This window comes from Melanotaenia boesemani, chromosome 17, assembly GCF_017639745.1.
Source record: "Melanotaenia boesemani isolate fMelBoe1 chromosome 17, fMelBoe1.pri, whole genome shotgun sequence".
Classification (NCBI taxonomy): Eukaryota; Metazoa; Chordata; class Actinopteri; order Atheriniformes; family Melanotaeniidae; genus Melanotaenia; species Melanotaenia boesemani.
In genome coordinates, this window is record NC_055698.1 from 15,877,135 (window position 1) to 15,901,493 (window position 24,359).

A 24,359-nucleotide genomic window follows, 5' to 3' on the forward strand; every position below is an offset into this window, starting at 1 on the left:
CTCAAGGGAACATTTTGAATACCTTTGATGAAATAGCTTTACTTACTTTTTAATTAATCAGTTTTTTTTTCTGATAAGACCCACACCACTAAAAATGGGTCCAGTATAGTCATAATGTATTTGTGTGTGTGTGTATGAATATGTTAGCAGCTTATACCTTATATCCCTTGCTTGCTTGTTCTTGCAGCTATTATGGAGGTCCACGAGGACTTCTTTGTCTATAAGAATGGGATCTACAAACACACTGACGTCAGCTTCACCAAATCACCGCAATACCGCAAACATGGCACACACTCAGTCCGGATCACAGGGTAAGTGCCTGCTGTAAAGTGACAGTTCACAACAAGTCTTGGCTTAAGAAAAAAACATGATTAGGCTCAGCATAAACTTATTGGATTTCAGGGTGGATTTTAAGCCTTTGTGTTTAAGCTTGAAAGCTTGTTCCCCGTTTGAGTAAAAGACAGGAAGGCCACATGCCAAATCCAACAAAAACTGTAAAAGGTCTGGAGGAAAACATTTCCCCTTTTTTTTAATAATAAACCATAAGGCTATTTTCACTGCTTCTACATGCACAGCATATCCTTTAGAGCAGAGAAAAGTACTTATAAAGGGTGTATCAGGGCTTTATTGAGCAGCTGCTGGTAATAGATTTGATTCAAATCTCCACATACACGTGTGTTTGCACACAGTCAGGAGTGAACATGTGAATAAGAGCCCCTCCCTGACAATTGCTTTTGGAGACACACCTTGGCTCCACTCTTTCATCTGCTCCAGACAACACCCCCCCTCCCCCATTTAGTAACTCTGGCGACCACAAATATGCAGGCAGGTAGACGGCTGACACACCTGGAATTGTTAACACTCATCCTCTGTCTCGTGTTATTCCTGTCTTCCTGTCATGAGCCTTGAATGAGAGACAAGGATGTAGGACCCAAAGGCAATACTACGAGGCACAGGGATGTAGGAATCATGATTAATTCAATGAGTCCAAAAGCGCTGCAGTGGCAGGATTGTTAAGAACTGGAAGCAAAACTATTAAACAAAAGTAATAACAGACTTCAGGACTAACTAACCAAGAAAGAAAATTTAAGAAGAAACAAGTATGAGCTGGGACAGGATTGTCAAGGTGCAAAAGAAATCAGGGAGTACATTTCCTCCTGCTTTGTTGTGTCTCCATCATCTCACTTTATCTGGTTGTCTTCCTCATTTCCTCACTTCTTCTCCACTTCAAGTCCCAGTCAAAATACACTTATTATTAATTCCCAGACAGACAGACAGACAGGTAGTTGTTTGATGTTTCGTGAGGTGTCTAGAAGACAACAAATAGCAAGGAGAGGCACTGACCTATGAAATGTCCCAAGCAACCTTTTTACTTGAATATTTGAAAGGGCGCTTCTCTGTGGTTCATTAAGCTGGTTTTGGCAGGTTTGCAGTTACAATACTATGTTTCTGTTTATTTTGTAAAATTTACCAATAAATCTGTCACATGGGTTAAAGAACGATGGTTTGACAAGATCTTGTCGTCACTCTCCGACCTAATCCTGTCCTGAACAACTATTTAACACAAACAAATAAACAAAACAAGGAAAAATAAAACAGGAAAGTTTAGTACTATAACTGAAGCTTTTTCTCTGTCTTCGTATGGCTGATCATTGATGGAGACACAATTTACAAACTACTTTGATAAACTCTCTTTTGGTGCACCTTTTGTCTGTTTCATAACAGAATTTTATGACCTAATGTTTTGCAAAGACAAACTATTTTTAAAGATTCATGTAGCTTTTTAAAGTTGCATCATACAGACACAATGTTCTAAAATTTCCCCTTAAAAACTGCAACCTGATCCCCTGACAAAAAGTCGTGCTGTACGTTGCTTCATGGCACAAAATGTTTGCAATTTATCAACAAAGGCTCAAAATTTGTACAATTAAAATGTTTAATTTACTTTGTTCCTTACATGGATCTTAGGTTTTGATTTGCCAGCACTCAGCGTTAGGACGTTAGGACTTTTCATGTCATGCTAAGTTTTACTAGCCAAAAAATACTTATATGGACTAAAGAGGGAATGGCATGAGATGTTTAACCATGGGCTTTTGCACTGGTTAAGTCAGTCTTTCCCAAACTGGGGGTCATGACCCCCACGGTGGTCTCAAGATAATTTTAGCAAAACATAATAGACCTTGTCAAACTCAAATAGGGACAACTGGTATAATTCAAGGTCAAGGAATTTGTTTTACTACACAGATGATTTATCTGATTAATTACACTAGTTGTTTGTTTATATTAATGGTGGTTAATTCCTTTCTGATTGATGGCTCATTAAATCACCTGCCAAGTGTTTTCTAAAAGCAACAACCCTTTACAAACCAGCAGCTTTGTCCTGCAGATTTTAACAGGAGTATCTGAAATAGACCAACAGTCCAGTAATGCTACCAATATCACTATGAGAAAAGGCCTCACCATGGTAACTCAAATTTCCCTGAGGCTCTCCGAAGGGATTAATAAAGTATTTCTATTCTATTCTATTCTAAATAATGGAGGAGAAGCTTTTCATTTTAAAGGGAGAAGTGTGTCCTCCAGTTTATGGTTAACTTTGTAAAATGTGATTAAATAGTTTTGATGTCAAAGTCAAACCAAAACAGCATGTGAGATGACACTGAGGACATGGATTCTAGGTTTTCCTGAATGTCTAGTTTCCTACTGCTCCTGATGCTGTAAATCCTCATCTCTCGATGAGTGGATGTAGCAGTGACAAAGGTTTACACAGGGGAGGTGGTAGAGGTCCGGGGAGAGTGTGATGTTTTCACCTCCAACCTGATAGCCACAGACATCATGTTTACATAGGCCAAATCCCATAGCTGTGCGTTCCTTTAAGCCCAGGGCCTGGGAAAGTTTATGGAGAGAGCATTGAGGTCCACTGTGGTGGAAAGGGCATTGTCTGGGCTGCTGATCCTCACTGCTGTGGACAGAGAGAAGAGGATCAATCCCCAGAGAGGAGGTCAGGGGTGGGATGAGGGGCGTTAGGCAAGGGAGGGGAGCATGGGCACAGTGGTATGCCCATCATTGTCCCTAAGTTAGCAAGTGAGCTTATTGTGGGCTTGATAAGAGATCAGCACTGGTCCAATTCTGTCTGGTTCTGTTTATACGTACAAATATGCAGGCAGATGATGATTGGAGCTCACACACATATACACAGGTGTGTATGCCCTCTTTCACAACCCTGTTTTCTCGTTTCTCTGGTCTATTTCAAACTGAGTTGTTTATGCAGCTGTTTTGAAAGTGTGTGCTCCTTGTCACCATGACGTTTGACTCCACTTAAAGAAACAATGAATTTACTCGCTGATGGAAGGCTGGCTCTACATGTCAGTGTTGTTGTGGCAAACTACTGAGTTGACAGAGACTGAGACCATCCAGTCTATTTCCCAACATTCCTTTCCCTTATAAAAAGATAACAAGCGATTGGGCACCGGGAGTCTCTTAGGGCTGGCATGCAAAAACAGGATGGGAATTGGCTTTGGGAGAATGTTTTGATCATGGCGAGAAGAGACGACAGAGACTGGCAGCAGCTTAGCTAGTACCAAAAGTGTGTGGCATGATGGGAACTTATGAGCATTTGCCAAGATTTCATGAGAACAAATCTGTTGGCAAGTGAGATAAAGATAAAGTTCACGTTCAACAGTGTTGGTGGACCGAGGTGTTGGTCACTTCTAAGTAGCCTATTCTATCTTTCCTGTTTATTGTCTGAAGGAGGAAATGTCAAAGAAAAAGGGGAATTCTGTGTTCTTTGGATTTGGAATGATGTAGGAGTGCAACGAGGCAGGGTCCAGCCACAAATACTCCTGTTTTCAGGATGTTGTTAGAAAGATGAAAGCAGTTTTCTGGCACTTCGACACTACTTATACTTCTTTCTCCTGTTCTCTATTAATAACACCAAGCATATCTGAGGCGAAACATTCGCAGACATGTTTTCTTAAAAAGCATTCTTACTTTAAAAATAACCTCTGTCATAAGAAATATTTTGGTTGTTTTCAGTCCAACCTAATTGTTTTGATTGACTGTCATCTCTGTTTTGTGCACAGGTGGGGAGAAGGGAGAGACTATAACGGGATAACAAGAAAATATTGGGTATGTTTATTTTATTTATATATTTATTTTAAATCCTACAAAACAAACATACAGTGATTTCTCCTTTTTGGTGTATAGTTTAATAATTCCATTCCCGTAATAATATTTTATTTCCAGATTGCTGCCAACTCCTGGGGAAAAAACTGGGGGGAGAACGGCTACTTTCGAATCGCTCGTGGGGACAATGAGTGTGAGATTGAAGCGTTTGTGATTGGCGTGTGGGGCAGAATCACAATGGAGGACATGCACAATCATCATCACCACCATCGCCGCCGACAAATTTAAAGACACTGCAGATGTTAAAAACCCCATTGTGACCTTTGGTTTTGTCCCAACTTTGGTTGTTTTTTTTTAAACACAGAAGACAAACACACCAAGCGTCTCACCACATCCCCTCACCATCAAGCTGCCTGGGATGGCCACAAAGTCAACCCCTCTCATTTTACATCTCCCTTAATTCTGGGTATCTATGCAAACCTCTTTCACAATCAACTTCTCCACAACCTTGTTTTCCTAATAACTTAAAGTTATTAGGAACTTAACTCTGCCTTGTAATCAGGCACCTCAGGTACCAACTGCTCCAAAGACCTCCCAAAATCCTCAGAATGATATCTGATGAAACATAGAAAAGATGAGTGATGATGGAGCGAGAATCTCATTCTGACCCTTTCATTCTTTAGTCTTTGCTTGCTCTAAATCTATAATCCAGAGGGACCCGTGCACCAGATGGAAAGCTTGGAAACACTGAAATCCAAGAGCCAGATTATTAGACATCAAACCCTTCCAGAGAGACACACCCTGTTTAACGTTGTAACCTGATCATTTATCATAGATGACCTTACTGACATTTATCTGACATCTTAACAAAGACACTGTTTCACCTGCTCCTCTCAGCTTAGAGAGGACCCTTGTAGAGTTTCTCAAAACATTCCTGAAAATAACTTGTTAGACTTATATGAGACTGGAAACATGGAAGTTGTTTGGTGCAAAGTTTAAGATTAGAAAAAGATTTAAAATTAGTTTCAGTGCTATCAGACATTTTAAATTGTGGCCTTTATTTAACATGTTTGTGCTGGAGCAGACACTGTCAGCAGATGTAATAACATTAGTCACTCGCAAATCATTTGTTGTTGGCTGCAGGTAAGAAAATCATAAAGACGTCGTCACAAGCAATGACAAGATCCGAAATCAAAGCCATGCTGCCCTTCCTGAACCCAACATTTAACACGGACACACCGATGTGTTCAAAAGGTTGAAAAGATTTTAGTTCTTTAAAGAAACAGATCTGACCACTGTAAAAGAAAGTATGTATAGCAGTCTTAATTTACTCTGTTCTGTGTATACTGTTACAATTTGAGCTGAAAATGTTGTTTTTTTTTGTTGTTTTATTTTAAAGTTATATTTTACTATGTGTTTTAAGACAGACTATTTGTAGAAAGATTCATATCACACTCTGTTGCCTTTCAGCTTTGCATTCTGGTTTTAACACAGTGAAAAGGAAGAGAGGGAGGATATGCAGCAAAAGTTCAGTCTGTGCCACAATATTTGTCTTTATGCATTTTATATCGAACATATGAAAACTTCTAACACATACTCGAGTCCCACAGACTGCATATGAGCTGCATTTATGTTTTCTTTTTTGTTGTTTCTTTAAAAAAAATCTTTTGAACATGTTCCTCAAGCCCACTGCAGATCTTTGCTAGATTATCGCAGTGCTTTTAGATGTCCGTGCTTCCATGTCTGCGTTTCAGCTGAGCCTGACTTGAAAAGGAAAGCTCAGTGTGTTATTACCCTGTATCTTAGATTACACCCTGGCCTGCTTCAGCTATGACTTCAAAAGGATTTTTCATTTTTCTGTCATCGTGTCTTGTGATCTTTAAGGTCTTTCTACCGTTTCCTTCAGGCGTGACTAGGTAGACAGATATAAAAGCAAAATGAAATGTCTGGATGGACAAGCAATGTGCAATGTAGTTAGCAGAAGCTAGAGATTACTGTAGCATGTCTCTCATGCAATGTTCTCAATCTTCGCTTTCATTCATGAAGTAAACAAAGGCAGGAATGAATCCAGAGTCCTTCAACATGGGCTGCACAAAAGGTTTACAGTTATTAACAAAACAATGAACAATGTGAAACTGAACTCCTTCTCCTGAAGAGAGATGCAGACTACTGTCAGTTTGCTCTTAAGGGAAAGGAAATGCTTTGCATCTTTATTTTCAGGCTGTCATAGCTTCTTTGCTACAAAGAAGATTAACGGAAAAGACATTTGTTGTTTTACATGAGTGTGTTTAAGTCATCACTGCTACTGGTGAATAACAGGTTACTGAGCTAATGTAGAAGCAAAAACAGCAGAAAAGACCTGGAAGGGAAACAGAAAGACTTGACCAAAGCTGTCATTTTTTTCCTGACATCTTATTCTGAAAGCACACATTTTGCTCATATGAGTTGTTTAGGTTCATTATTAGCGTTGTCTAAAATAACTTCTAGCATTCACAAGTTGTTAAAGGAGATCTAGTCTGATAATACTCAGATAAAGTCTTAGACAGAACCAATTCTACCTGTTTTACTAGGGACGCTCTTTAAATATTTTTGTTGAACCAAAAAGTTTTCTCTGACTACACAACCCAGACCCCCCTCAGGAGCTGCAGCAGACATCCACTCATAAGTGTGTATCAAGTGTAAAATGAACCATTTAATATTCACTCATGTGTAGGCTTTTATTTATGACAAGATGTGTAAATTATATACTTTATTCTTTGTTGTCCTGTGCAATGTTTCATTATCTCTGTCTCTTGTACTGCGTGCACTAAATGCAAAACCACATTAGTGTTCACTCACACAATAAAGTCTTTCCAAAACCAGACTCATGTCATTGGCACCTGAAATTTCCATGATATGCACTGAAACAGAGAGAAGTGATGCAGAAAAAAATTGTGTGAATGACAGTAGACATCAAAAACTAGAGGGATGGGTGCAGGATGACCAGGGTGGCTGAATGGGATGAGGACAGTTTTTATAAGATCCTGCTGTGTCGGCGTCCTCTTCCATCACTGAGAGCAATAACTCTGGCCATCAGTCAGTGGAAGAGACAAAGACAGTGCATAATGGATTGTACGCATGCATGTACTAGCTCATTTAAATTAAACTAGTTTGACTGTCAATTCTATGTCGCATCTAGCTTAACTACAAGCACAAGATTTTTTGACTTCCAAATATTAAAGTCAAGGAATGAAAAAATATTCAGGAAATCAAAAATGTGTGAGGTGTGAATTTAAAGAAGTGGAAATGAATCCTCAATTTTATGAGAGAGACATTTATTTTGATCTAAGAATGGCTCTTTTCGAGAAATATAAATAGCTAATCAAAATCCATCTGTTTGTCTGAGTTTTGAATTGCAGGGTGCTGGAGTCACCCCGGCTGCCACTGGGAAAATCCGTCAAAGGCTCATGAAAATATCTAGAAAATAATTTACTGTATGGCTGTCTATTTATTTTCACTTTTTCCAAAAGGGATTTATGGATATAAAGGATGAAAGTTCAGATATATGATTATATATATATATCTTGCTCAAATGTAAATAATTACTACTTAAATAATTACTCTTGTAGAATTAACACCTCTATCATTTTAAATCCATGGAGACGTGATGAGATACGTGAGTGTACCAGTGTTAATAGTTTACAACCAATTCCTTCCCCTTTAGTCTGCAGTACATACAATGTGTGTGTTTTGAATGTCTGTACTTCCATGTGCCACTGTGGGTGAAAATTTGCCTTGAAAGTGAACGAAAAGCAGGTCTACAATTAGCTATATTGGGGGAGTTGTCACATTATCAGCAGGATCTGTCAGTGAAGACAACCAGATGTTCTCAGCTCTCTCTGGCAGCAACATACCTGCTGTTTTCAGCACAGACACTTGAAGAAGTGGCCTCTAACCTGCATTCCTGTGTTGAATCACTCACCTATAAAACTATTTATTAAGCTGAGCGGGTCTGAATTTAGACCGGTTACCTTCTGTTCACATACCACTCTGATGTGCAATAGAGCAATGTTTTTGGTGGGAAAATATAAGAGAAATTACATTTTATTCTTTAAAAAATGTTTCTTCTCTCTGTCCAGAACCAGTTTTAGCAGATTTCCAAGTCAGTATTTGACCTGTTAAAGATATTTAGTGATAGAAAACATTAGTGCTCATTGATATTACAATACACCTTATATTGAGGAATTTGATTAAATGTTGCAGAAATACTAGACACACATTACCAGTGTAGTCAATGAGTAAACCCATGAGTATGATAATAAGTCAAAAGAAAAATGATTAGATCACACACTGTGATTTCTGTTATTAATTAAGTAGGATGATCTTCATCAGCAAAAAACTTAAAACACATGAGAACAAAGTTCTACTTTGTAATAAGTGAATATCTACAATCATTTAGTAGATGCAAGCTGGAACGAAATGTGAAAATTTTGCCGTGTCATACAACAATCACTAAAACCTGAACAGGGTGGATGATTTAGAGTGGGTTATGAAAGAATCTGGAGAAAAGCCCTCAATATTACAGAGCTTATCTCTTTATAGCAGCCACAAGGACCAAGTATGGAAACTTGGATCAAGGGATCTGCCTACTGACTGTTTACATTTCTATCATTGTTTCTGCGTCATCAAGTAGCCAAAGCATTCATTACCTCAGCAACTTCTGCTCTCCTTTCCTCTCAGCTGATGACGAGGCATGGACAAGTACCAAGGAAAGAGAGGAAACTGTATCTAACAAAGGCAGTGGAACAATTAATGGTTGGAGTCCCCCACCCTGGTTCCCCGGTCCAGGAACATGATCTTCTTCTCAGGTTATGTTCGGCTGTTTGTAACACAGTACAAACACGGACACAAACAGCCTCCATCTACTTTTTTTATATGTTGTCATCATAAAGTTGTTATGGAATATCCTTTCTGGATGCCAGAGGCAAAGCCTTTTCCCATAACATCTTGACAACAAACATGCATTCTAATATTAGGTTGGGGACATCCTTGAAAAAGACTGAAGCAGAACAAATCTAAATAGCTTCAGGGAAACCGTAGACAAACACATGTTCCACTGTTCACTGCTACTTTAAAATGAATTTTTTCAACATGTACTTTCTTACAACATAGTATGCTGACCTCTAAGGCATTTCCTGAGAGAAAACATACACATGCCTGCCTGGTTTGTTTAATTCTCCCCATTAAAAGATTACAGCTGAAGATAAATGATAAACAACCTGCTTTCTTAAAACATGCTCAGTCTTAGATTCAGTGTGTTGGTGCAATGCACACTTTTACATCAAACCTTAGTATATTATGTAATTAGAGTGGTTAAAACACAATGTAAAAGAAGGTATTTGTTCGGTGGTGGGGTGTTTTAGTGCTGCCATCTTCTGGTGTATTTAATCACAAAAGCTGAAAAACACAAAGCTACTGGTAATCAACTTTACAAGAATGCTCTAAATGAAAAAATTTAAATAGTCTGAGAGAGAAAGTGAAATAATGCCAATAATTTAAAATATTTAAACATGTGATTAGGTTTATTATTTAGTTTCCGGTGTTATCATCATGACGATTCCTAAAAAATAAAAGATAAACAAATCCATGTTGCAGTGACTTAAAAAATAACTGTTCAGCAGACCACCCAAGACCTCCAATATCGGCATCAGACGTCATCTCTTCAGTAGATCAGTCGCTGTCTTGATGGTTGCTGCTTGTCTTCTATCCAAACTGAAAATGTCCTGTTTTTTCCCCTTTTCTTTTTTGATAAACAAGCTGCCTGTCTCCCTCTAGCGTGGTCCAGTTCCTCTCCTGCACTCACACATTCTGTAGGCACATATGTAGAAAATACCTGCAACAGAGAAAAGGAATAAGTTCTATTAAAGTTGAGTCATAAGAAAAATACATAAACCATCGGGCTTTAAAGAGAGTTTTATTTGAGATCTCAATATTCCATTTCCTCTGTTTACACAAATTTGAGCTTGTCTTGGTTATATAGTTTAAATAACAAATAGTCTGGAATATTAGATTCTATATTTGCACTGCATGGTTTGCATCATTAAGTTTACATGCAGATGCAGATCTGGATGTAGATGTAGATGTGCTGACATTTATTACCTGCAAAGAATGTCATGAGCATGGCCACCCAGCCTAGTATGTAAGACCAGGAGAAGCGCCAGTCACCAAAACGTCTTCCCAGGAAGTTGACTGTCACTCCAGTGTATATGGCCATAGCCAGCAGAACAAAGAAAGCTAAAAGGGAGATGAGGAAGTGCATGTAAGAGATACTCACTGGTGCATTAAACAATGCATTCAGTGAACTATTGGTTTTATTCTTCTACTTATTATGAGGTGTACAGTTCTGGATAGTGAATACTTCAACTTTTAGTACTGGATTCTAATACTTCTGTACTTTTAGTTGAGTAAAAACATTACTTGTTTTTCTTTAACTGACTTGTTTCAAGGTATTTCTACATTTTGACACAAGTCAGTTCGCTAAAGTACAAGATCTGATTGCCTCTAATACCTCTGGTTGCATGTCTGTGTCAAGCCAAAAGACAGAAAACTCACTGGAGACGAAAAACATGATTCCTGCAGCAAAGGAGCGGTTGAACCTTTCGAAAGAGGAGAAGTGTGAAAAGGACATGATGCCAGCGATGATGCCAGCAAAGCATGACATCCCTGACAGGATCATAAAGGCCCTGGTGGCATTCCAGTAAGCTGGAAGAAAACAGGTAGAAATCGATTAATGACATACTTACAAATGCTATGAGTAAATGATTTCAGCTACTGGCCTGAAGTGCTGAAGTAAATTTGTGATTTTTATTTTCACTTTTCAAGCTTTTTCACCAAATTTCTGCTTGAGTCAGCAGTTTGGTTTTACTTCTAATCAAAAAAAGTTAGATTTATTGATAGCTTACTGCACAAGTCGTCTAACCTTTTTTGTTTCAAAATTGCATTTAGAACTGCTCTTTGTCAGTCACACAACAGTAAAACACTAATAATAAAAACACTAAACAGATTAAATAAAGTCTTACCTATGCTGTCAGTCTGCATGTAGCACTTGTTGGACATGCAGTACCTCCAGAGACCCTGGTGGGCATAGTTTCCAGAGAGACGATACTGCATCCAGTAGTCTGTTGCAGTGGAGACCACTAACAGGATGTTACCCACGATGGCACAGAACAGACCCCCTCCCATGAAGCTGTACATCTTGAGCTGAGATAATGGGGCAGCAGCAGAGCAACTATAAAATAAAATAGCAAGAGTTAATGCATTTCACATTACATCATTTATCAAGGTTTGAGATGAAGAGAGTGAAACCTTAACTAACATGTTTAATGACTTAAAGCTATAAATTACTTTAACAGCAGAACATTAAACACTTCAAAAATCTATTAGGACACATAGTGTTCATGCATGTGCTGCCTAGTCTAAAGAAGAAAGTGGGAAAAAAGTTAGATCATGATATTTTTTGGGAGGGAAGGAGCCAATCAAAAAGACAATTCAAAATACAGACATGAAGATTTATAAATCAGACAATGAAACTAAAAATAAGACAGCATTTGAACCTGGCAAAGTAGAATTTCGTACTGAAACAGCCTGGGTTTCTAATCAATTAAGAAAAAAACAAATACATTTACCTCTTTTTTACTGGAGACATTGCTAATAGAAGAATACGTCCAAAGCAAAGCCTGTCTCAAAGCAATTCTTTATGATCCTGCAAATTTGTGTTTGTTCCCCTCTTCAGATCTTCACATAACACCAGTACTTGTTAATCAGTAATGATGTTATATCTGATTCTGCCAGCCTCTATCCAGTCACAGTCATCATGCATGTACAACACTCAAAATCTACCCAGAAATTTGAACCCTTACCTTGTTTCTGGAAAAGCACCGTCTCTTCTGCCCACCTTCGGGAGGTATAGATAGAAACAGGTGGATGGAAAACAGCGAGGACTGTTGCTCAATTGGTGGGTAGAGAGAAAGTCACAGACAATGCTACAACCGAAAAGTCGTCCCCTCGTCTTTTTTGTTGATGAAAGCAAAATCCTTTGCTGCCATTGGTCTCCCTGTGTGGGCTGCACTTGAATGAGACCCTACAGTGCATGTGACCCTGTACATTGAGTGTGTATGTGTGTCTGTGGGAGAGAGAGGTGGGGGGGTAGGGGTGGGGTGGCGGGGTACTGGGGCCTTAGAGAAGGGGTGGTGGTCAATGTATCTCTTTTGGGGGGGTTTTGTTTGTTTGTAAATGGTGTACTCTAGAACTGGGGATATGCATAGGTATGCAGGACTGTCTGTGTCAATGCAACATGCTGAAACACACACTTCTCTTTCAGTGTTGTCGTCTCATGGGGGCGTCACATATAGAGGCAGCACTCTACAGTATACAGGCAATACCTGTTTATGTCCACTACAAGACTGTTTTAACTTATATAAAATATCTGATTATATCTAAAGCCAAAGCTTACACAAAGCACTGAAATGAATATTTTAAGTCCCCAATATGACACAAAAATATTTAAAAAGAAACTAACGCATGACATGTTTCTATCGTTGCACATTCCTTTACCATGAGGGCAATTTATCCAGCATTCAGATCTAAAGAAAGGCTAAATTTTTGTTTAAAGTTGAGGTTAGATTCGAGATAGGTTGAACTAGCACTCAGTTATGATGGATAATGTTAAAGAAAAGGGTTGATTTCTTTTTCTTTTAAATAATCAGTGATGGTATGGATATTTTGTTTAAATAAACATGTTCTCTAAGTGAAAATCAACTTTTCAATAAATAACAAGTTAATATACAAATCATCAACCAACGTGTGCATCTGTGTCAAATATTCAAGTCAATAATTAAGGCTAATACTGAGTAAACCAGGCAGACAACCCACATTTTTTCATTTTCACCTTTTAAGGGGTTTTCCTATATAAAGCAAGGTCAAATTCACTGGACAAACCAATCCATCAATTAATTAATTAATGTAAAAAAATATTAGGTTACATTACATCCACTTTAATAAGGGCGATAAATAATTTTTAATTTCTGCCTACAATAGAGCGCATATTCAGGGATTTCATGGAGGATTTCCTGCTTTAACTTTTTACATTCTGTGTTGCATGTGTTGGGGTGTGCATAAATTTATATTTTAGTCTGCCAGTCTATACAGGACAAAATAAATAAATAAATAAATAAATAAATAAATAAATAAAAAATAAAAAACCATTATCTGTGCCCACTACAAATTGCACCATTTTAGTTTATTTATTTACACAAACTAGTAAAAACTGAGTTTTTCAGTGAAGTCAATGTTTGCAGAAGCTGCCAAAGGATGATGATGTAATGGTTGCTGCAGAATAACCAATGACACTGTGATGTGACAATGACTTTAAAAACAAAAAAGACAGGATAATAGGTCTTCTCAGACTCAGTCACAGCTGTGTGAAGAAAAAAACTATGTAGATTTTTTAAGTTAAATATTTAACTTAGCTTAGCATGATTTTTCTTAGAAAGTATTAGATGTAGAATTTAGAGATTCATTATTTGTACAGTTGGATTGAGTTTTGTCTCACTGTGATGAGTTTAGAGCAAACTGAATCTCTGTGCTTCATTTTGAGGCTGAGTTATTTTTTTTTATTATGAAATATGTCAAATGTATCAAATGTGTATTTGTTTAAGTAACTAGATTAAACTGGATTTAGCTAATCTGCAAAATATGGTGAGAATTTTGCTAAATAAATCGATCTAGAGTATCAATCGACAGTTGCATTTTATATTTTATTCCTGGACATCAACCTATCATGAAGAGAACCAAGCTGTCTAAATGAGAGAGAAAGGCACAATGTCTTATTCTAAAGAACATCATTTATACACATGAATTGGTAAAATCATGTAATTTGACCCATTTTAAAGGGTATCATCACAATAACTCTGACAGAGGAATCTTATCTTTCACAGCTTTGCTATAGCACATTTTCCCTTGGTTGACACTGCATGAACACATTGTACAGACTAGAGGACAGAGCACAGACAAGTAATAAATTCTCAATGCATACAGTGGTTGATAAAAAATAAATAAATAAAAATCACTAAATGCACAGCCAAAAGTGATGGCCTTTAGCTATCTTCTGAAAACAGTAGATTATCTTGCTAAATAGGACTTTCTGTCACACTGCTAAACTAGTGTCATGCATTCATTTATTTTCTGTACCATTTCGTCCAATTAAGAGTCGCGGAGAAGTTGGAGCCTATCTCAGCAGGTATACTGCAGGTGAGAGGCAGAGTACAGCCTGGACAGGTCACCAGTCCATCGCAGGCTAAACTGGTTTGAATATGACAAAAAAAAAACGGTTCTATTACATCAGCAGTAGTCCACTAAAATAGGTGGTCCACAACAAAGTCTTGTTATACATAAGTAACAGTTTTAGTTGAAACTTTGGGGATTTTAAAAGGTTAAATTGTGTAAAGCAACAAATTAAGTTCCTTGAGTATCTTAAACAAATTAATAGTAACATTTAGTAATTTTAACAAAGACAAAATATGGGTTATTTTATTTGGATCACAGGAAGAACTAATAAAAAATTAGTGCTGAACTGAAAAAAAAAATACAACTAAGACAAATATCTGAATGATTTCACAGAATAGACTTTAATTTCAACAGCCATTTTAGGTTATTCACAAAGTTAGGCTACTGTTACCTGAAGAGCATTTAAATGATTAAAGGACTATTATTTCAGATAAATTTGAAAGAGCTGGTCTATGCATTTAATTCTAGTAAACCTGAGCAGTGTATTTACTAGTTTTCCTAAAAGACTGAACAGACAACTGCAGCTCATTCAGGCTGCAGCTTGTTATGCAATACCTGCACATGCAAATCATTACAGCTGCACAGTTGCATTTTCTCAGATGCTAAATATGCTAATGCAGGTGAAACTTGTCACCCGGAGCAACTGTTCGCTCTTGGACTTTTAATACAATAAATGGATTAAAAAGTGGATAATATCTATTTATCGAAATTCTATTTCTAAGATCTCCACCCTCGTTATCTTCCCATCTCAGAATCAGCTGCAAAATATTGCTACGGGATTATAATGCTTTTATGGGTTTGGGGTCAAAATATTTTTAAGATTTTCTGGTACAAAATAAATCTTCATCTTAGATCATCCAAAACAGATGTAATCTCTGTCATCAAAATTAAAACTAATCTTTTCTCTCATTTTATTTACTTTTTAAAACTATTTTACTTCAATGCTTATTTGTTTATTTATCTATCTATCTATCTATCTATCTATCTATCTATCTATCTATCTATCTATCTATCTATCTATCTATCTATCTATCTATCTATCTATCTATCTATCTATCTATCTATCTATCTATCTATCTATCATGTACATGTATTTGTATTTGTTTGGCCTTTTGTTCAACATATATTGAGAAAGGCCATAACTTACTACTGAGAGATGAACAATAACACACATCATCAGCTGTGTCTTCCGGCGTGCTGTAGAAACTGTTAACGTTGTTTCTGGAAAAAAAAGTTTGACCTTTTATGACCCGGAAGCTGACGCCAGACTTGAGCTTTTCCATCGGCGGAGTAAAGATGGCTGACCAAGGCGCCGCAGATCCTGGTAACAACAACAATAATAAAGCTGAAGCCTCAGAAGGAACTATTATTAAGGTCACAGTGAAAACCCCTAAAGACAAGGAAGAAATCGCCATCGCTGAAGATGCCTCTGTCACTCAGGTTTGTTGATCTCACAGCAGGCGGGTGCTCTTCATCGCCGTGCTCTAACGTCATGCCCCTGCCCACAACTTCAGCTAGGAAGCTAACTTGTTAGCTCCTTTAGCTTTGTCCTCACTCTTACCGGCTTACTGAGAGTGTGTGAAGTAAAAGGGGTTTTGTGAAATGGGAGTAGTATTGCTTAGATTTTCATTTTATTAGCGATATTAACGTAGCTGATGTCCAGCAGAGACACATGACCGCGCTAATACTTGAAATTGCTAACCGGTTAGCCAGGTAGCGGTTAGCTAGTGAGCTAACTCAGCTTGCGAATCGAGCGTTAGCATCTGAGTAGCCAAACAAGTGTCAGCTGACGGGAACGCTCGTCCTAGGCTGATGGAATCATGAAAGTGGTTATGATAAACTATATACTGTATCACTTTCACATCCTATTTCAGCTGGACAGCTAAATGAAAAGTCAAAGCTTGCTTCACTCTAGAACATTCTCACTGCTGCCACTGAGTCATTCTGCTTCCTTGGGAATTTGTAGTATTCTCAGGGCTACTGTTGGCTTGGCAACAAGTTACAATGAAACCAAACGTAATCCCTGTTACTACAATAAAATATATGTTTATTTATCTTTGCATTGGCTTATCAACATAGTCAAAGTTAAGATTAGGATTTAAATATAGACATGCAACTGTTATAGGCAAAGGATCAGCATGAATAGACCATTGTTATACAGTTATTACAGAAATTTTTAAAATATGGTTGACTGTCTTCTACACATTTTCTACACCCAACACATTTTGCTCCATTGTAGTCCCTAGCATGTACTTGCAGATATGTATAAGAAATACTAAAATTTATTCAAGGTGCTAAATTTATGTGTAATGACATGACTAAAGGTTCTTACTCACTCACAAATGCACTATACCGTAAAGTACTTTATAGTGACGCATGCACATACAGACACCTGAAGACTATATATATATCATATGTTAGGGCTGGGCGATATGGCCTAAAAATAAAATCTCCGATTTTTTATAACCAAATCCGATTTCCGATTTTAATCGATTTTTTTTCCTTTTCTTTTACAAAACATAAATAAACTTATTAAAAACATTCATTTGTTTATATAGATGAATGCTAGCAAAAATAAAGCATATAATGTCATAGCTCTTCCACCATATAAACGACTTCATATCTTACATTGAAATATGTGACACAATGCATCCGTGATCGCTTTCCATCTGGATCCTTATCATACAGGATCCACTGCAGAAATAATTCCCCTGATGAAGGTTGTCTCTTAACTAGTGTTTGTGGGTTAAGTTGACTTCTGCATCTCATAGAGAGCAGCATTTCTCACTGCAGTTATATGCACAGCTAAATCCCAGGCGTGAGTGACGGTCACTTTACTGAAAATCTGTCAGACAAACACCGTTCTGGTGTGGAGGGAGGGCTAAATCTGCTGCTAACTAACTATGGAAAAAAATCCCGATTTTCAAAAAAATTAATCTCCAGAAATGGAAAATTCGATTTATCGATTTTATCGATTAATCGCCCAGCTCTATCATATGTACAAATAACAAATTTAACATAATCACATAACTGAATTTGAACAGTGAAACGAAACAAAGATAAAAAAAAAAAAAGTGAAAACAAAAGTGAAAATCGACAATGTAAAGAAAACCCCCCAAGACTCTCAGATGCAATGACTTTACAAAAACATAGTTTGAATAGTTTTATGTATTTATCTATTTATTCTTAACATAAAATCTGCCTTAGGTCTATTATAGCAAGTTCCAGGCTAAAGACCTTATGACCATCAGTAACCATTTATTCAACTTAACTGTAGCCAAATTATATAAATAAGACATATATATATATATGTATATATGTGTGTGTATATATATATATATATATATATATATATACACACACATACTGTATCAACTCTAAAAATGATCTTTTGGAACAAAGTCAAAAGCTAATAGTAATTTGGCAGATTTACTACAAGGCCACTGCTAATAGGATAAGGAAAAGTACTTTTGTGGGAATAGAATCTGTACAGTCTGAATGTTCCAGCAAAACAGAACTGCACTTGAGCTGCACTAAGGAGAAATATTAACCTTTTCTTTAAAGTTAGTTGGTACAATTCAAATTATTCCTGTTATTCATAAATGTTTTCACCAGTGAAAAATTAAAATCTATCGATATATCGTTCTCTCACAACACAACACTGGCGTGATTGTGATTGTGGCGTGACTGGGCAAAATAAAACTATACCTGTTGACAAGTGAACTTTTTTCTTTCTTTCTTTTTACTTTTAGGTTTCAGTGTGATGAGCCATCTGGGTCACCTCATTATTTATTTTCTGTCTTACAGTTTAAAGAAGAGATCTCGAAACGGTTCAAAGCCAAACAGGACCAGTTGGTTCTGATTTTTGCAGGGAAGATCTTGAAGGATGGTGACAGCCTTAGCCAACATGGCATCAAAGATGGCCTGACAGTTCACCTAGTCATAAAGACAGCACACAAGTAAGGCAGCATTATTTATTTATTTTATACAAAACATTCTGGTTTAACAGAACTTTTTAAACAAGCTGTTTAAGAGGGATTCTAGAAGGTATTGGTGTATATCCTAGTGTACAGACGACTCACTTGCCTTTGTTGTTGCATTTAACTTAACATTGTCTAAACACATTGAGTTGAATTTACTGCATTTCTCACTTTTTCCATATGACTGCAATTCATCTCTGCAGGGCAGCAGATGGTGGTAGCACCTCAGCCTCTAGCTCATCCTCCACTCAGGCAGGCAGTACCTCCACCTCTAGTCCAGGCACGAACCCAGCCTCTACAACAGGCTCAACTGGTTCTGCCCCACCACCCACACAGACACCCAATATACTTAGTGAGTCCACCTGTATGTAATTACTTATTTTTAATAACTTTTCACCTTTCAAAGAGTATAATGAATCATGTTTAACAATTCTGTCCATCCTCCCTCAGCTGGCTTTGGTGACCTGGCCAGTCTGGCTGGACTGGGCATGGGCTCTGCCAACTTCATGGAACTTCAGCAACAGATGCAGAGGCAGCTCATGTCAAACCCAGAGATGCTTTCTCAGATTATGGAGAACCCGCTGGTGCAGAACATGATGTCCAACCCTGACCTGATGAGACAGATGATCATGGCTAATCCTCAGATGCAGCAGCTGATGGAGCGCAACCCTGAGATCTCTCACATGCTTAATAACCCTGAGCTCATGCGGCAGGTAAAGAAAATGGAGAGGGATTAAAAGGCAATTATCAGTTTAGAACAGTAATTATAGTAATCTCCCACTGCATTTTCTCAGTTTGGCTTGCTCTGTTTAAAACAAACCTTAACAGACATTCTTCCGCTCCCCTTTTTTTATCTTGCCTCCCAGACCATGGAGCTGGCCAGGAACCCAGCTATGATGCAGGAAATGATGCGAAACCAGGACCGGGCTCTCAGCAACTTGGAGAGCATCCCAGGAGGTTACAATGCCTTGCGGAGGATGTACACAGACATCCAGGAACCCATGTTCAGCGCTGCCAGAGAACAGGTATCCGTGAAGAATGTTTACAAATTGAATTGGGTGTTTTTGTGCTCTGTGTTGGCCTTTATTTGTATTTGTTTTCACTAATTGTGGAAACCTTTGCTGTGTTTTCATTTACAAATTTTGCATTTGTAACTGTATTTAGACATTTTTTAGTTTTTCTAAATGTGTTTAAACTTTTTCCTTGTAGTTTGGTAGCAACCCGTTTTCAGCTCTAGGTGGGAACTCTGAGTCTGGTGCTCAGCCATCACGGACAGAGAATAGAGAGCCCCTGCCCAATCCATGGGGGACACCAAATTCTTCTAACCCCTCTGAGAGTGGAGGGGGGACCACAGGAAGTACCACCACCACAGGGGGAACCAACCCCAGTGTGTCTAACCCTCTTGGCATCAATCCTGGTAGTTTGGGAAATGGTAAGACCGATCAGGCCATCTTACTTAATACACATGCATTTGGCACATAATTCAGATTCTCCACTAATTTATTCTTGCGTGTGTGTGTTGAAGGCATGTTCAACAGTCCAGGCATGCAGAGTCTACTGCAACAGATCTCGGAAAACCCTCAGCTGATGCAAAACATGCTGTCTGCTCCTTACATGCGCAGCATGATGCAGTCACTGGCTCAAAACCCAGAGTTAGCCTCCCAGGTAAGAAGGGGAAAAAGCTATTTACACACTAGTTTACAAAATAATTATTTTTATTATTACATGGTAAACTGTCAAATTTTAGATTCAAAATTTGCAGCAAGATTTTACAGAGGACATATTTAAATAGTCACAAGTCATAGGTTTGTAATAGAATATCAAGATGAGCATCTCATTGGCCAAGCAGGATGGCATTCCTTGTTAAACACACATTTTCATGAAATTGCAAGAACAAAAGCTCTCTCTCGTCTGCTTTTAATAACCACGACTGACTGGACACCAAACCAGGATAAGCTAGCAGTTATGTTTCTAAATAACAACAATCATGGATTCGTAATAATTCTTCATTTTTATGGTTCAATGTTTTTTTTTCTTTTTTTTTTTTTTTTTTGCAAATTTGCTGAGGGAGGCATTATTTAGGTGTTTAATATATAAACTGCATAATGCATTGTTGAATAACTAATATCCCTGACTCTTTTTCTCTCTCTCTTCCCCTTTCTTTACAAGGTTTTGATGAATAATCCATTGTTTGCTGGAAACCCACAGCTGCAGGAACAGTTCAGAGCTCAGCTGCCCGTCTTTCTGCAGCAGGTACCAACGTTTTTGCTTATTTTCTGAGTTCTGGATTTTTGGAAAAAAAAAAGAAGTTTTGATCAACCTGGATATGAAATAAATAATAAAAAAAAAAAACAGACCAGTGGTGCTCTGATGCAAACTGTCATATGACTCATCAAGTACAACCACAAGCACAAACAGGAAGCGTTACAAGGTAGGGTTGTAGGCTGTGGTGAAGTTCCGCATCGACGTCCGTTTCAATAAATAAATTAGATTTTTTTTTCTGAATATGTTATTATTGCAGCAGAATGCAAACGTATCTGGTAGGCTACTACATATTAATTGTTTTAAAACTACATAGAGCCTAAACAGTGGAGGTTGCTTACCAGTGTCCAGCAGCAGGTGGCGTGATTGTATCACTAAGTTGAATTTAACATAAATTTCATTTTCAAAACACAAAACTTTTATGTTTCGAAAATTATTTGAATTGTAAAATGAAATAATGTCATTAATGATATTTTGCTTATATATATTTGAACTTTGCCAGTGTTGGAGACTCCAGTGGGGTCTGCATGGCGTTAATGCTGTCATCAGCCTGTGTGTACGATCAAGTACCTGTTGCTACCTTGCAGTTTTAAACTGCACGCATGCACAACCCAGCACATGGGCATTATAATTGGACTCTGGTGTTTTTTTTTTTGTTTTTTTTTTAAATCTAACTCTCTACTTTAGAACATAAAAAAGAATGGCTTTTTCAAAATGAATAAATTAAATAATTCACTTAATTTAATTAATTTAATTACTTTGTTCAACTTAAGTTTAATTTTCCACACCCAAAATGTGCTAGTGGCAATTCTTTTTAGGTCTCATACAGAAAGCCATCTATTTTTACACAAAAGACAGTCTAATTAAGAAAACTGCAATAATTTTAAATCTTTTTTTTTTTACTTAATAAAGAATTAAATAAATATTTGAACAGCAGTTCAAATATCACTTTTCTACAATTCCCAATTTTTTTCTTTTACTCTCAAGTTATCTTGATAATTTGTATTTGTTCTTTATCTTTTTGAGCGCACATGTTGTGGATTGTTTGGTTAATTTGTGGCTGCTGCTTCTGTTGGGGTGCAGATGCAGAACCCGGAGGCCCTGTCAGTGATGACCAATCCCCGGGCCATGCAAGCCCTAATGCAGATCCAACAGGGTCTACAGACGCTGCAGACAGAAGCCCCAGGCCTCATGCCCAGGTATGCCTACGCAGAGAGATAAACACTCATCACGTGTCTTGTGGAAAATTTTCTTTTAACATTTCATTTTTTTTGTTTTTGTTTTTCTGGCCCAGTCTGATGCCAGGTGGGATTCCTGGCATACCCACAGGAGGGGGCATGCCCACAGAGAACCCGGCGTCCTCGCCCAGCAGTGCTGGAACAAACACCGCCCAGCAGCAGCTGATGCAGCAGATGCTCCAGATGTTTGCTGGTGGAGGTGGTGGAGGAAGTGCAACGGTACATACCTGTTTATATGCACAGGAATTGCATCTTAAAACCTGTATGATGTTTTGTATTTGATTTGAAGTTCTATTAATTCTCCTTCTGTAGACCCAGACTCCAGAGGTTCGGTTCCAGTCCCAGCTAGACCAGCTGAACGCTATGGGCTTCATCAACCGCGAGGCCAACCTGCAGGCCCTCATTGCTACCGGAGGAGACATCAATGCCGCTATTGAGAGACTGCTGGGCTCACAGCCCTCGTAAAGACATACAGTACATACTGACACACAGACATGCTCATAAGTACATACTTAACTCATAAACACACTCAATCTACAGAGAACCATGAGAAATTTTAGTGTATTGTCCCAATCAAGAAGAAACTTGGGCAGGAACTGCAAGACCCTTACGACACATCTGTTCTCACATCATTCCCTTTGCCCTCTAATTTCATTTTGGCATCATCCTCCCAGATCTAGAGATCCCAGTTCTGCTGTTAAATTGGACTGAACCGCTTTCACCTGGATGGATCCTCTGGTGTAGAGTGAAGGAGCAAAATCCTGTCTCGGAAAGGGATTACCAAGCATTTTTTTCATTCATTGTTTCCTTCACAGAAATCTGGAGTAGAGTGTTGTAGGAAAACATTTACATGATAGAGATAATACCCGTGTGATGTGATTGGCAGATAGCTTTGTTTCATATATGGCTACTGTTGGGCGGCGCAGTAGTTTTTTGTTATACAGGCAGTAATCCTGACGACGAGTGGGAGGATATCTTGTCCACACAGATGGTTAACCTCGTTTTTCCCTTTCTCCCCCCATTCTTAAGATTCTACACACACAGCCTCCATTATTTATTGCAAGCGCCTAATATCATGACACCCTGCACACTTCCCTGAAGTTGTAATTTGTCATTCCAGATCAAAGTGCCCACCCACGAGTGCACAGTGTCTTTTTCCTTCTGAGGCACCAATGCTGTTCCTGCTGTCCTGCACTGCCTTGTGAGAGCATTGTCAGCAAGCTACAGCCTCGCTCAGTGGGTTAATTAGACACCATCCCTCCCAGTGCATTTCTCACAGCATCATTCAGGACTATTCAGAGCCATTATCGAGTATCACTTTGCAGCATCCCTGAAACAGAGATTGCTGTTAGTATGAATATGAATAATACAAAAACAAGCTTCCCTTTCATTTTAAATTGATTATTCATTCTCTTTTTTTTTTTCTTTTTTTCTTTTCTTTTCTTTCCTTTTTTTTTTTTTTTTTTGAGGTGCATTTAGTACCTAGAAATCATAAATAATTTGTTTCACATAAATGTGGAAATCAATCAGTTGAAAAAAAGGAAAGGCTTTAAAAATAATTCTGGTATGGTGGTATCATACATTTTCTCAAATCTTAAGTCTAGATTGTTTTATTATTATTATTATTATTATTTTCCTTTTGAAAATCTCAGCATTGTAGTTGTGGTAACCTTGGCAACTGCTCAATAGCTTTGCTTTGTCTGTTGACCTCAGCTGAAAAACGACAACAAAAAAAATCCATTTCCCAGTTGAAAATGTTGAAACTAACTTTTAACAGTACTGTACTAAGAAAAAAAGTAATAAATAATTGTCAAAAACAGTCTTGTGTGTTAATTGATTACAGCTTGTGATGACTTCGGTGGGGGTACATTGACGCAGTGTTTGAAGGTTCTGCTTCCGTTTGTCTCAAGGGAAATGTGAGAATAAAATGTGGTTTTTCTGTGGTTTTGGAAAAACAAATTGTTATATTTGAAGATGTGGAGTAATATTGATTTATTGAAAAGTACAAACAAGTGTTTCATTTTTTTTTATTTTTTTTATTAATCTTCCTTGAAAGGAAACTTTCAAATATTGCTGTGTACAGAGAAACACATCTATCTGTTCAACAGAATTTCCAATAATAAATAACAGACTGTAAATGCTCTGGTTATAATGACTAGCCACAACAGTGGGCTAAATTTGTATACCTAACCCTGAACATTGTTCTCTGTAGTCTGTCCAGATTTGTTTTGTTTCAATTGTCGGTGATATATATAAAACTGATAGTTGTATATTCTACTAGAAGCTGTGCTACTGTATCTCCTGATGGCTGAGTTGTTTCATTAGAGCCCAGCCTCTAATTTGCTGGCTTCAACTGTATGTCAGTTATTAATCTGCACCACAAAGCACACGTGGTGAAAGAGCGACATGCCCTGGCGACCTACTTGTTGGGTGA

General features: G+C 37.8%; 3 protein-coding genes across 5 annotated transcripts in view; 2 read left to right on the top strand and 1 right to left on the bottom strand.

Annotated features, from left to right (window-relative positions):
- tinagl1 (tubulointerstitial nephritis antigen-like 1) overlaps positions 1–6,983 on the top strand; it is a 35,864-nt gene extending 28,881 nt beyond the window's left edge. For both annotated transcript variants that reach the window (XM_041967011.1, XM_041967009.1), the window contains exons 10-12: positions 188–311; positions 4,080–4,125; positions 4,243–6,983. In XM_041967011.1, coding sequence (XP_041822945.1) covers positions 188–311; positions 4,080–4,125; positions 4,243–4,410 — 338 coding nt within the window. In that variant the 3' untranslated portion in view covers positions 4,411–6,983. The remainder of the gene's footprint in view (positions 1–187; positions 312–4,079; positions 4,126–4,242) is intronic.
- Positions 6,984–9,726: 2,743 nt separating this feature from the next.
- LOC121628033 (lens fiber membrane intrinsic protein-like) lies at positions 9,727–11,433 on the bottom strand. Its single transcript, XM_041966929.1, has 4 exons — positions 11,181–11,433; positions 10,714–10,863; positions 10,261–10,395; positions 9,727–9,994 (listed from the first exon to the last, which is right to left on the bottom strand). The coding sequence occupies exons 1-4, from the start codon at positions 11,353–11,355 to the stop codon at positions 9,933–9,935; spliced, it is 522 nt and encodes a 173-aa protein (XP_041822863.1). The 5' UTR covers positions 11,356–11,433; the 3' UTR covers positions 9,727–9,932.
- Positions 11,434–15,704: 4,271 nt separating this feature from the next.
- On the top strand, positions 15,705–23,744 carry ubqln4 (ubiquilin 4). Of its 2 annotated transcripts, none has more exons than XM_042012174.1 (11): positions 15,705–15,885; positions 18,253–18,404; positions 18,629–18,789; positions 18,876–19,138; positions 19,292–19,450; positions 19,635–19,857; positions 19,951–20,090; positions 20,595–20,678; positions 21,771–21,886; positions 21,982–22,144; positions 22,238–23,744. In XM_042012174.1, the coding sequence occupies exons 1-11, from the start codon at positions 15,742–15,744 to the stop codon at positions 22,388–22,390; spliced, it is 1,758 nt and encodes a 585-aa protein (XP_041868108.1). In that variant the 5' UTR covers positions 15,705–15,741; the 3' UTR covers positions 22,391–23,744. The 2 variants fall into 2 exon arrangements, with proteins under 2 accessions (XP_041868108.1, XP_041868109.1); XM_042012175.1 differs by having other exon boundaries at positions 15,706–15,885; positions 18,629–18,777.
- Positions 23,745–24,359: the final 615 nt, after the last annotated feature.

Excerpts from the sequence above, each read along its gene's own strand:
- LOC121628033 (XM_041966929.1), bottom strand. The coding sequence starts at position 11,355 with ATGTACAGCTTCATGGGAGGGGGTCTGTTCTGTGCCATCGTGGGTAAC. Across the intron at positions 10,864-11,180 it reads CATGCAGACTGACAGCATAG|CTTACTGGAATGCCACCAGG; the intron begins GTAAGACTTTAT and ends GTTTTCTTCCAG. Across the intron at positions 9,995-10,260 it reads GCTCATGACATTCTTTGCAG|GTATTTTCTACATATGTGCC; the intron begins GTAATAAATGTC and ends TCTCTGTTGCAG.
- ubqln4 (XM_042012174.1), top strand. The coding sequence starts at position 15,742 with ATGGCTGACCAAGGCGCCGCAGATCCTGGTAACAACAACAATAATAAA. Across the intron at positions 19,858-19,950 it reads TCCTGGTAGTTTGGGAAATG|GCATGTTCAACAGTCCAGGC; the intron begins GTAAGACCGATC and ends TGTGTGTTGAAG. Across the intron at positions 22,145-22,237 it reads GTGGTGGAGGAAGTGCAACG|ACCCAGACTCCAGAGGTTCG; the intron begins GTACATACCTGT and ends CTCCTTCTGTAG.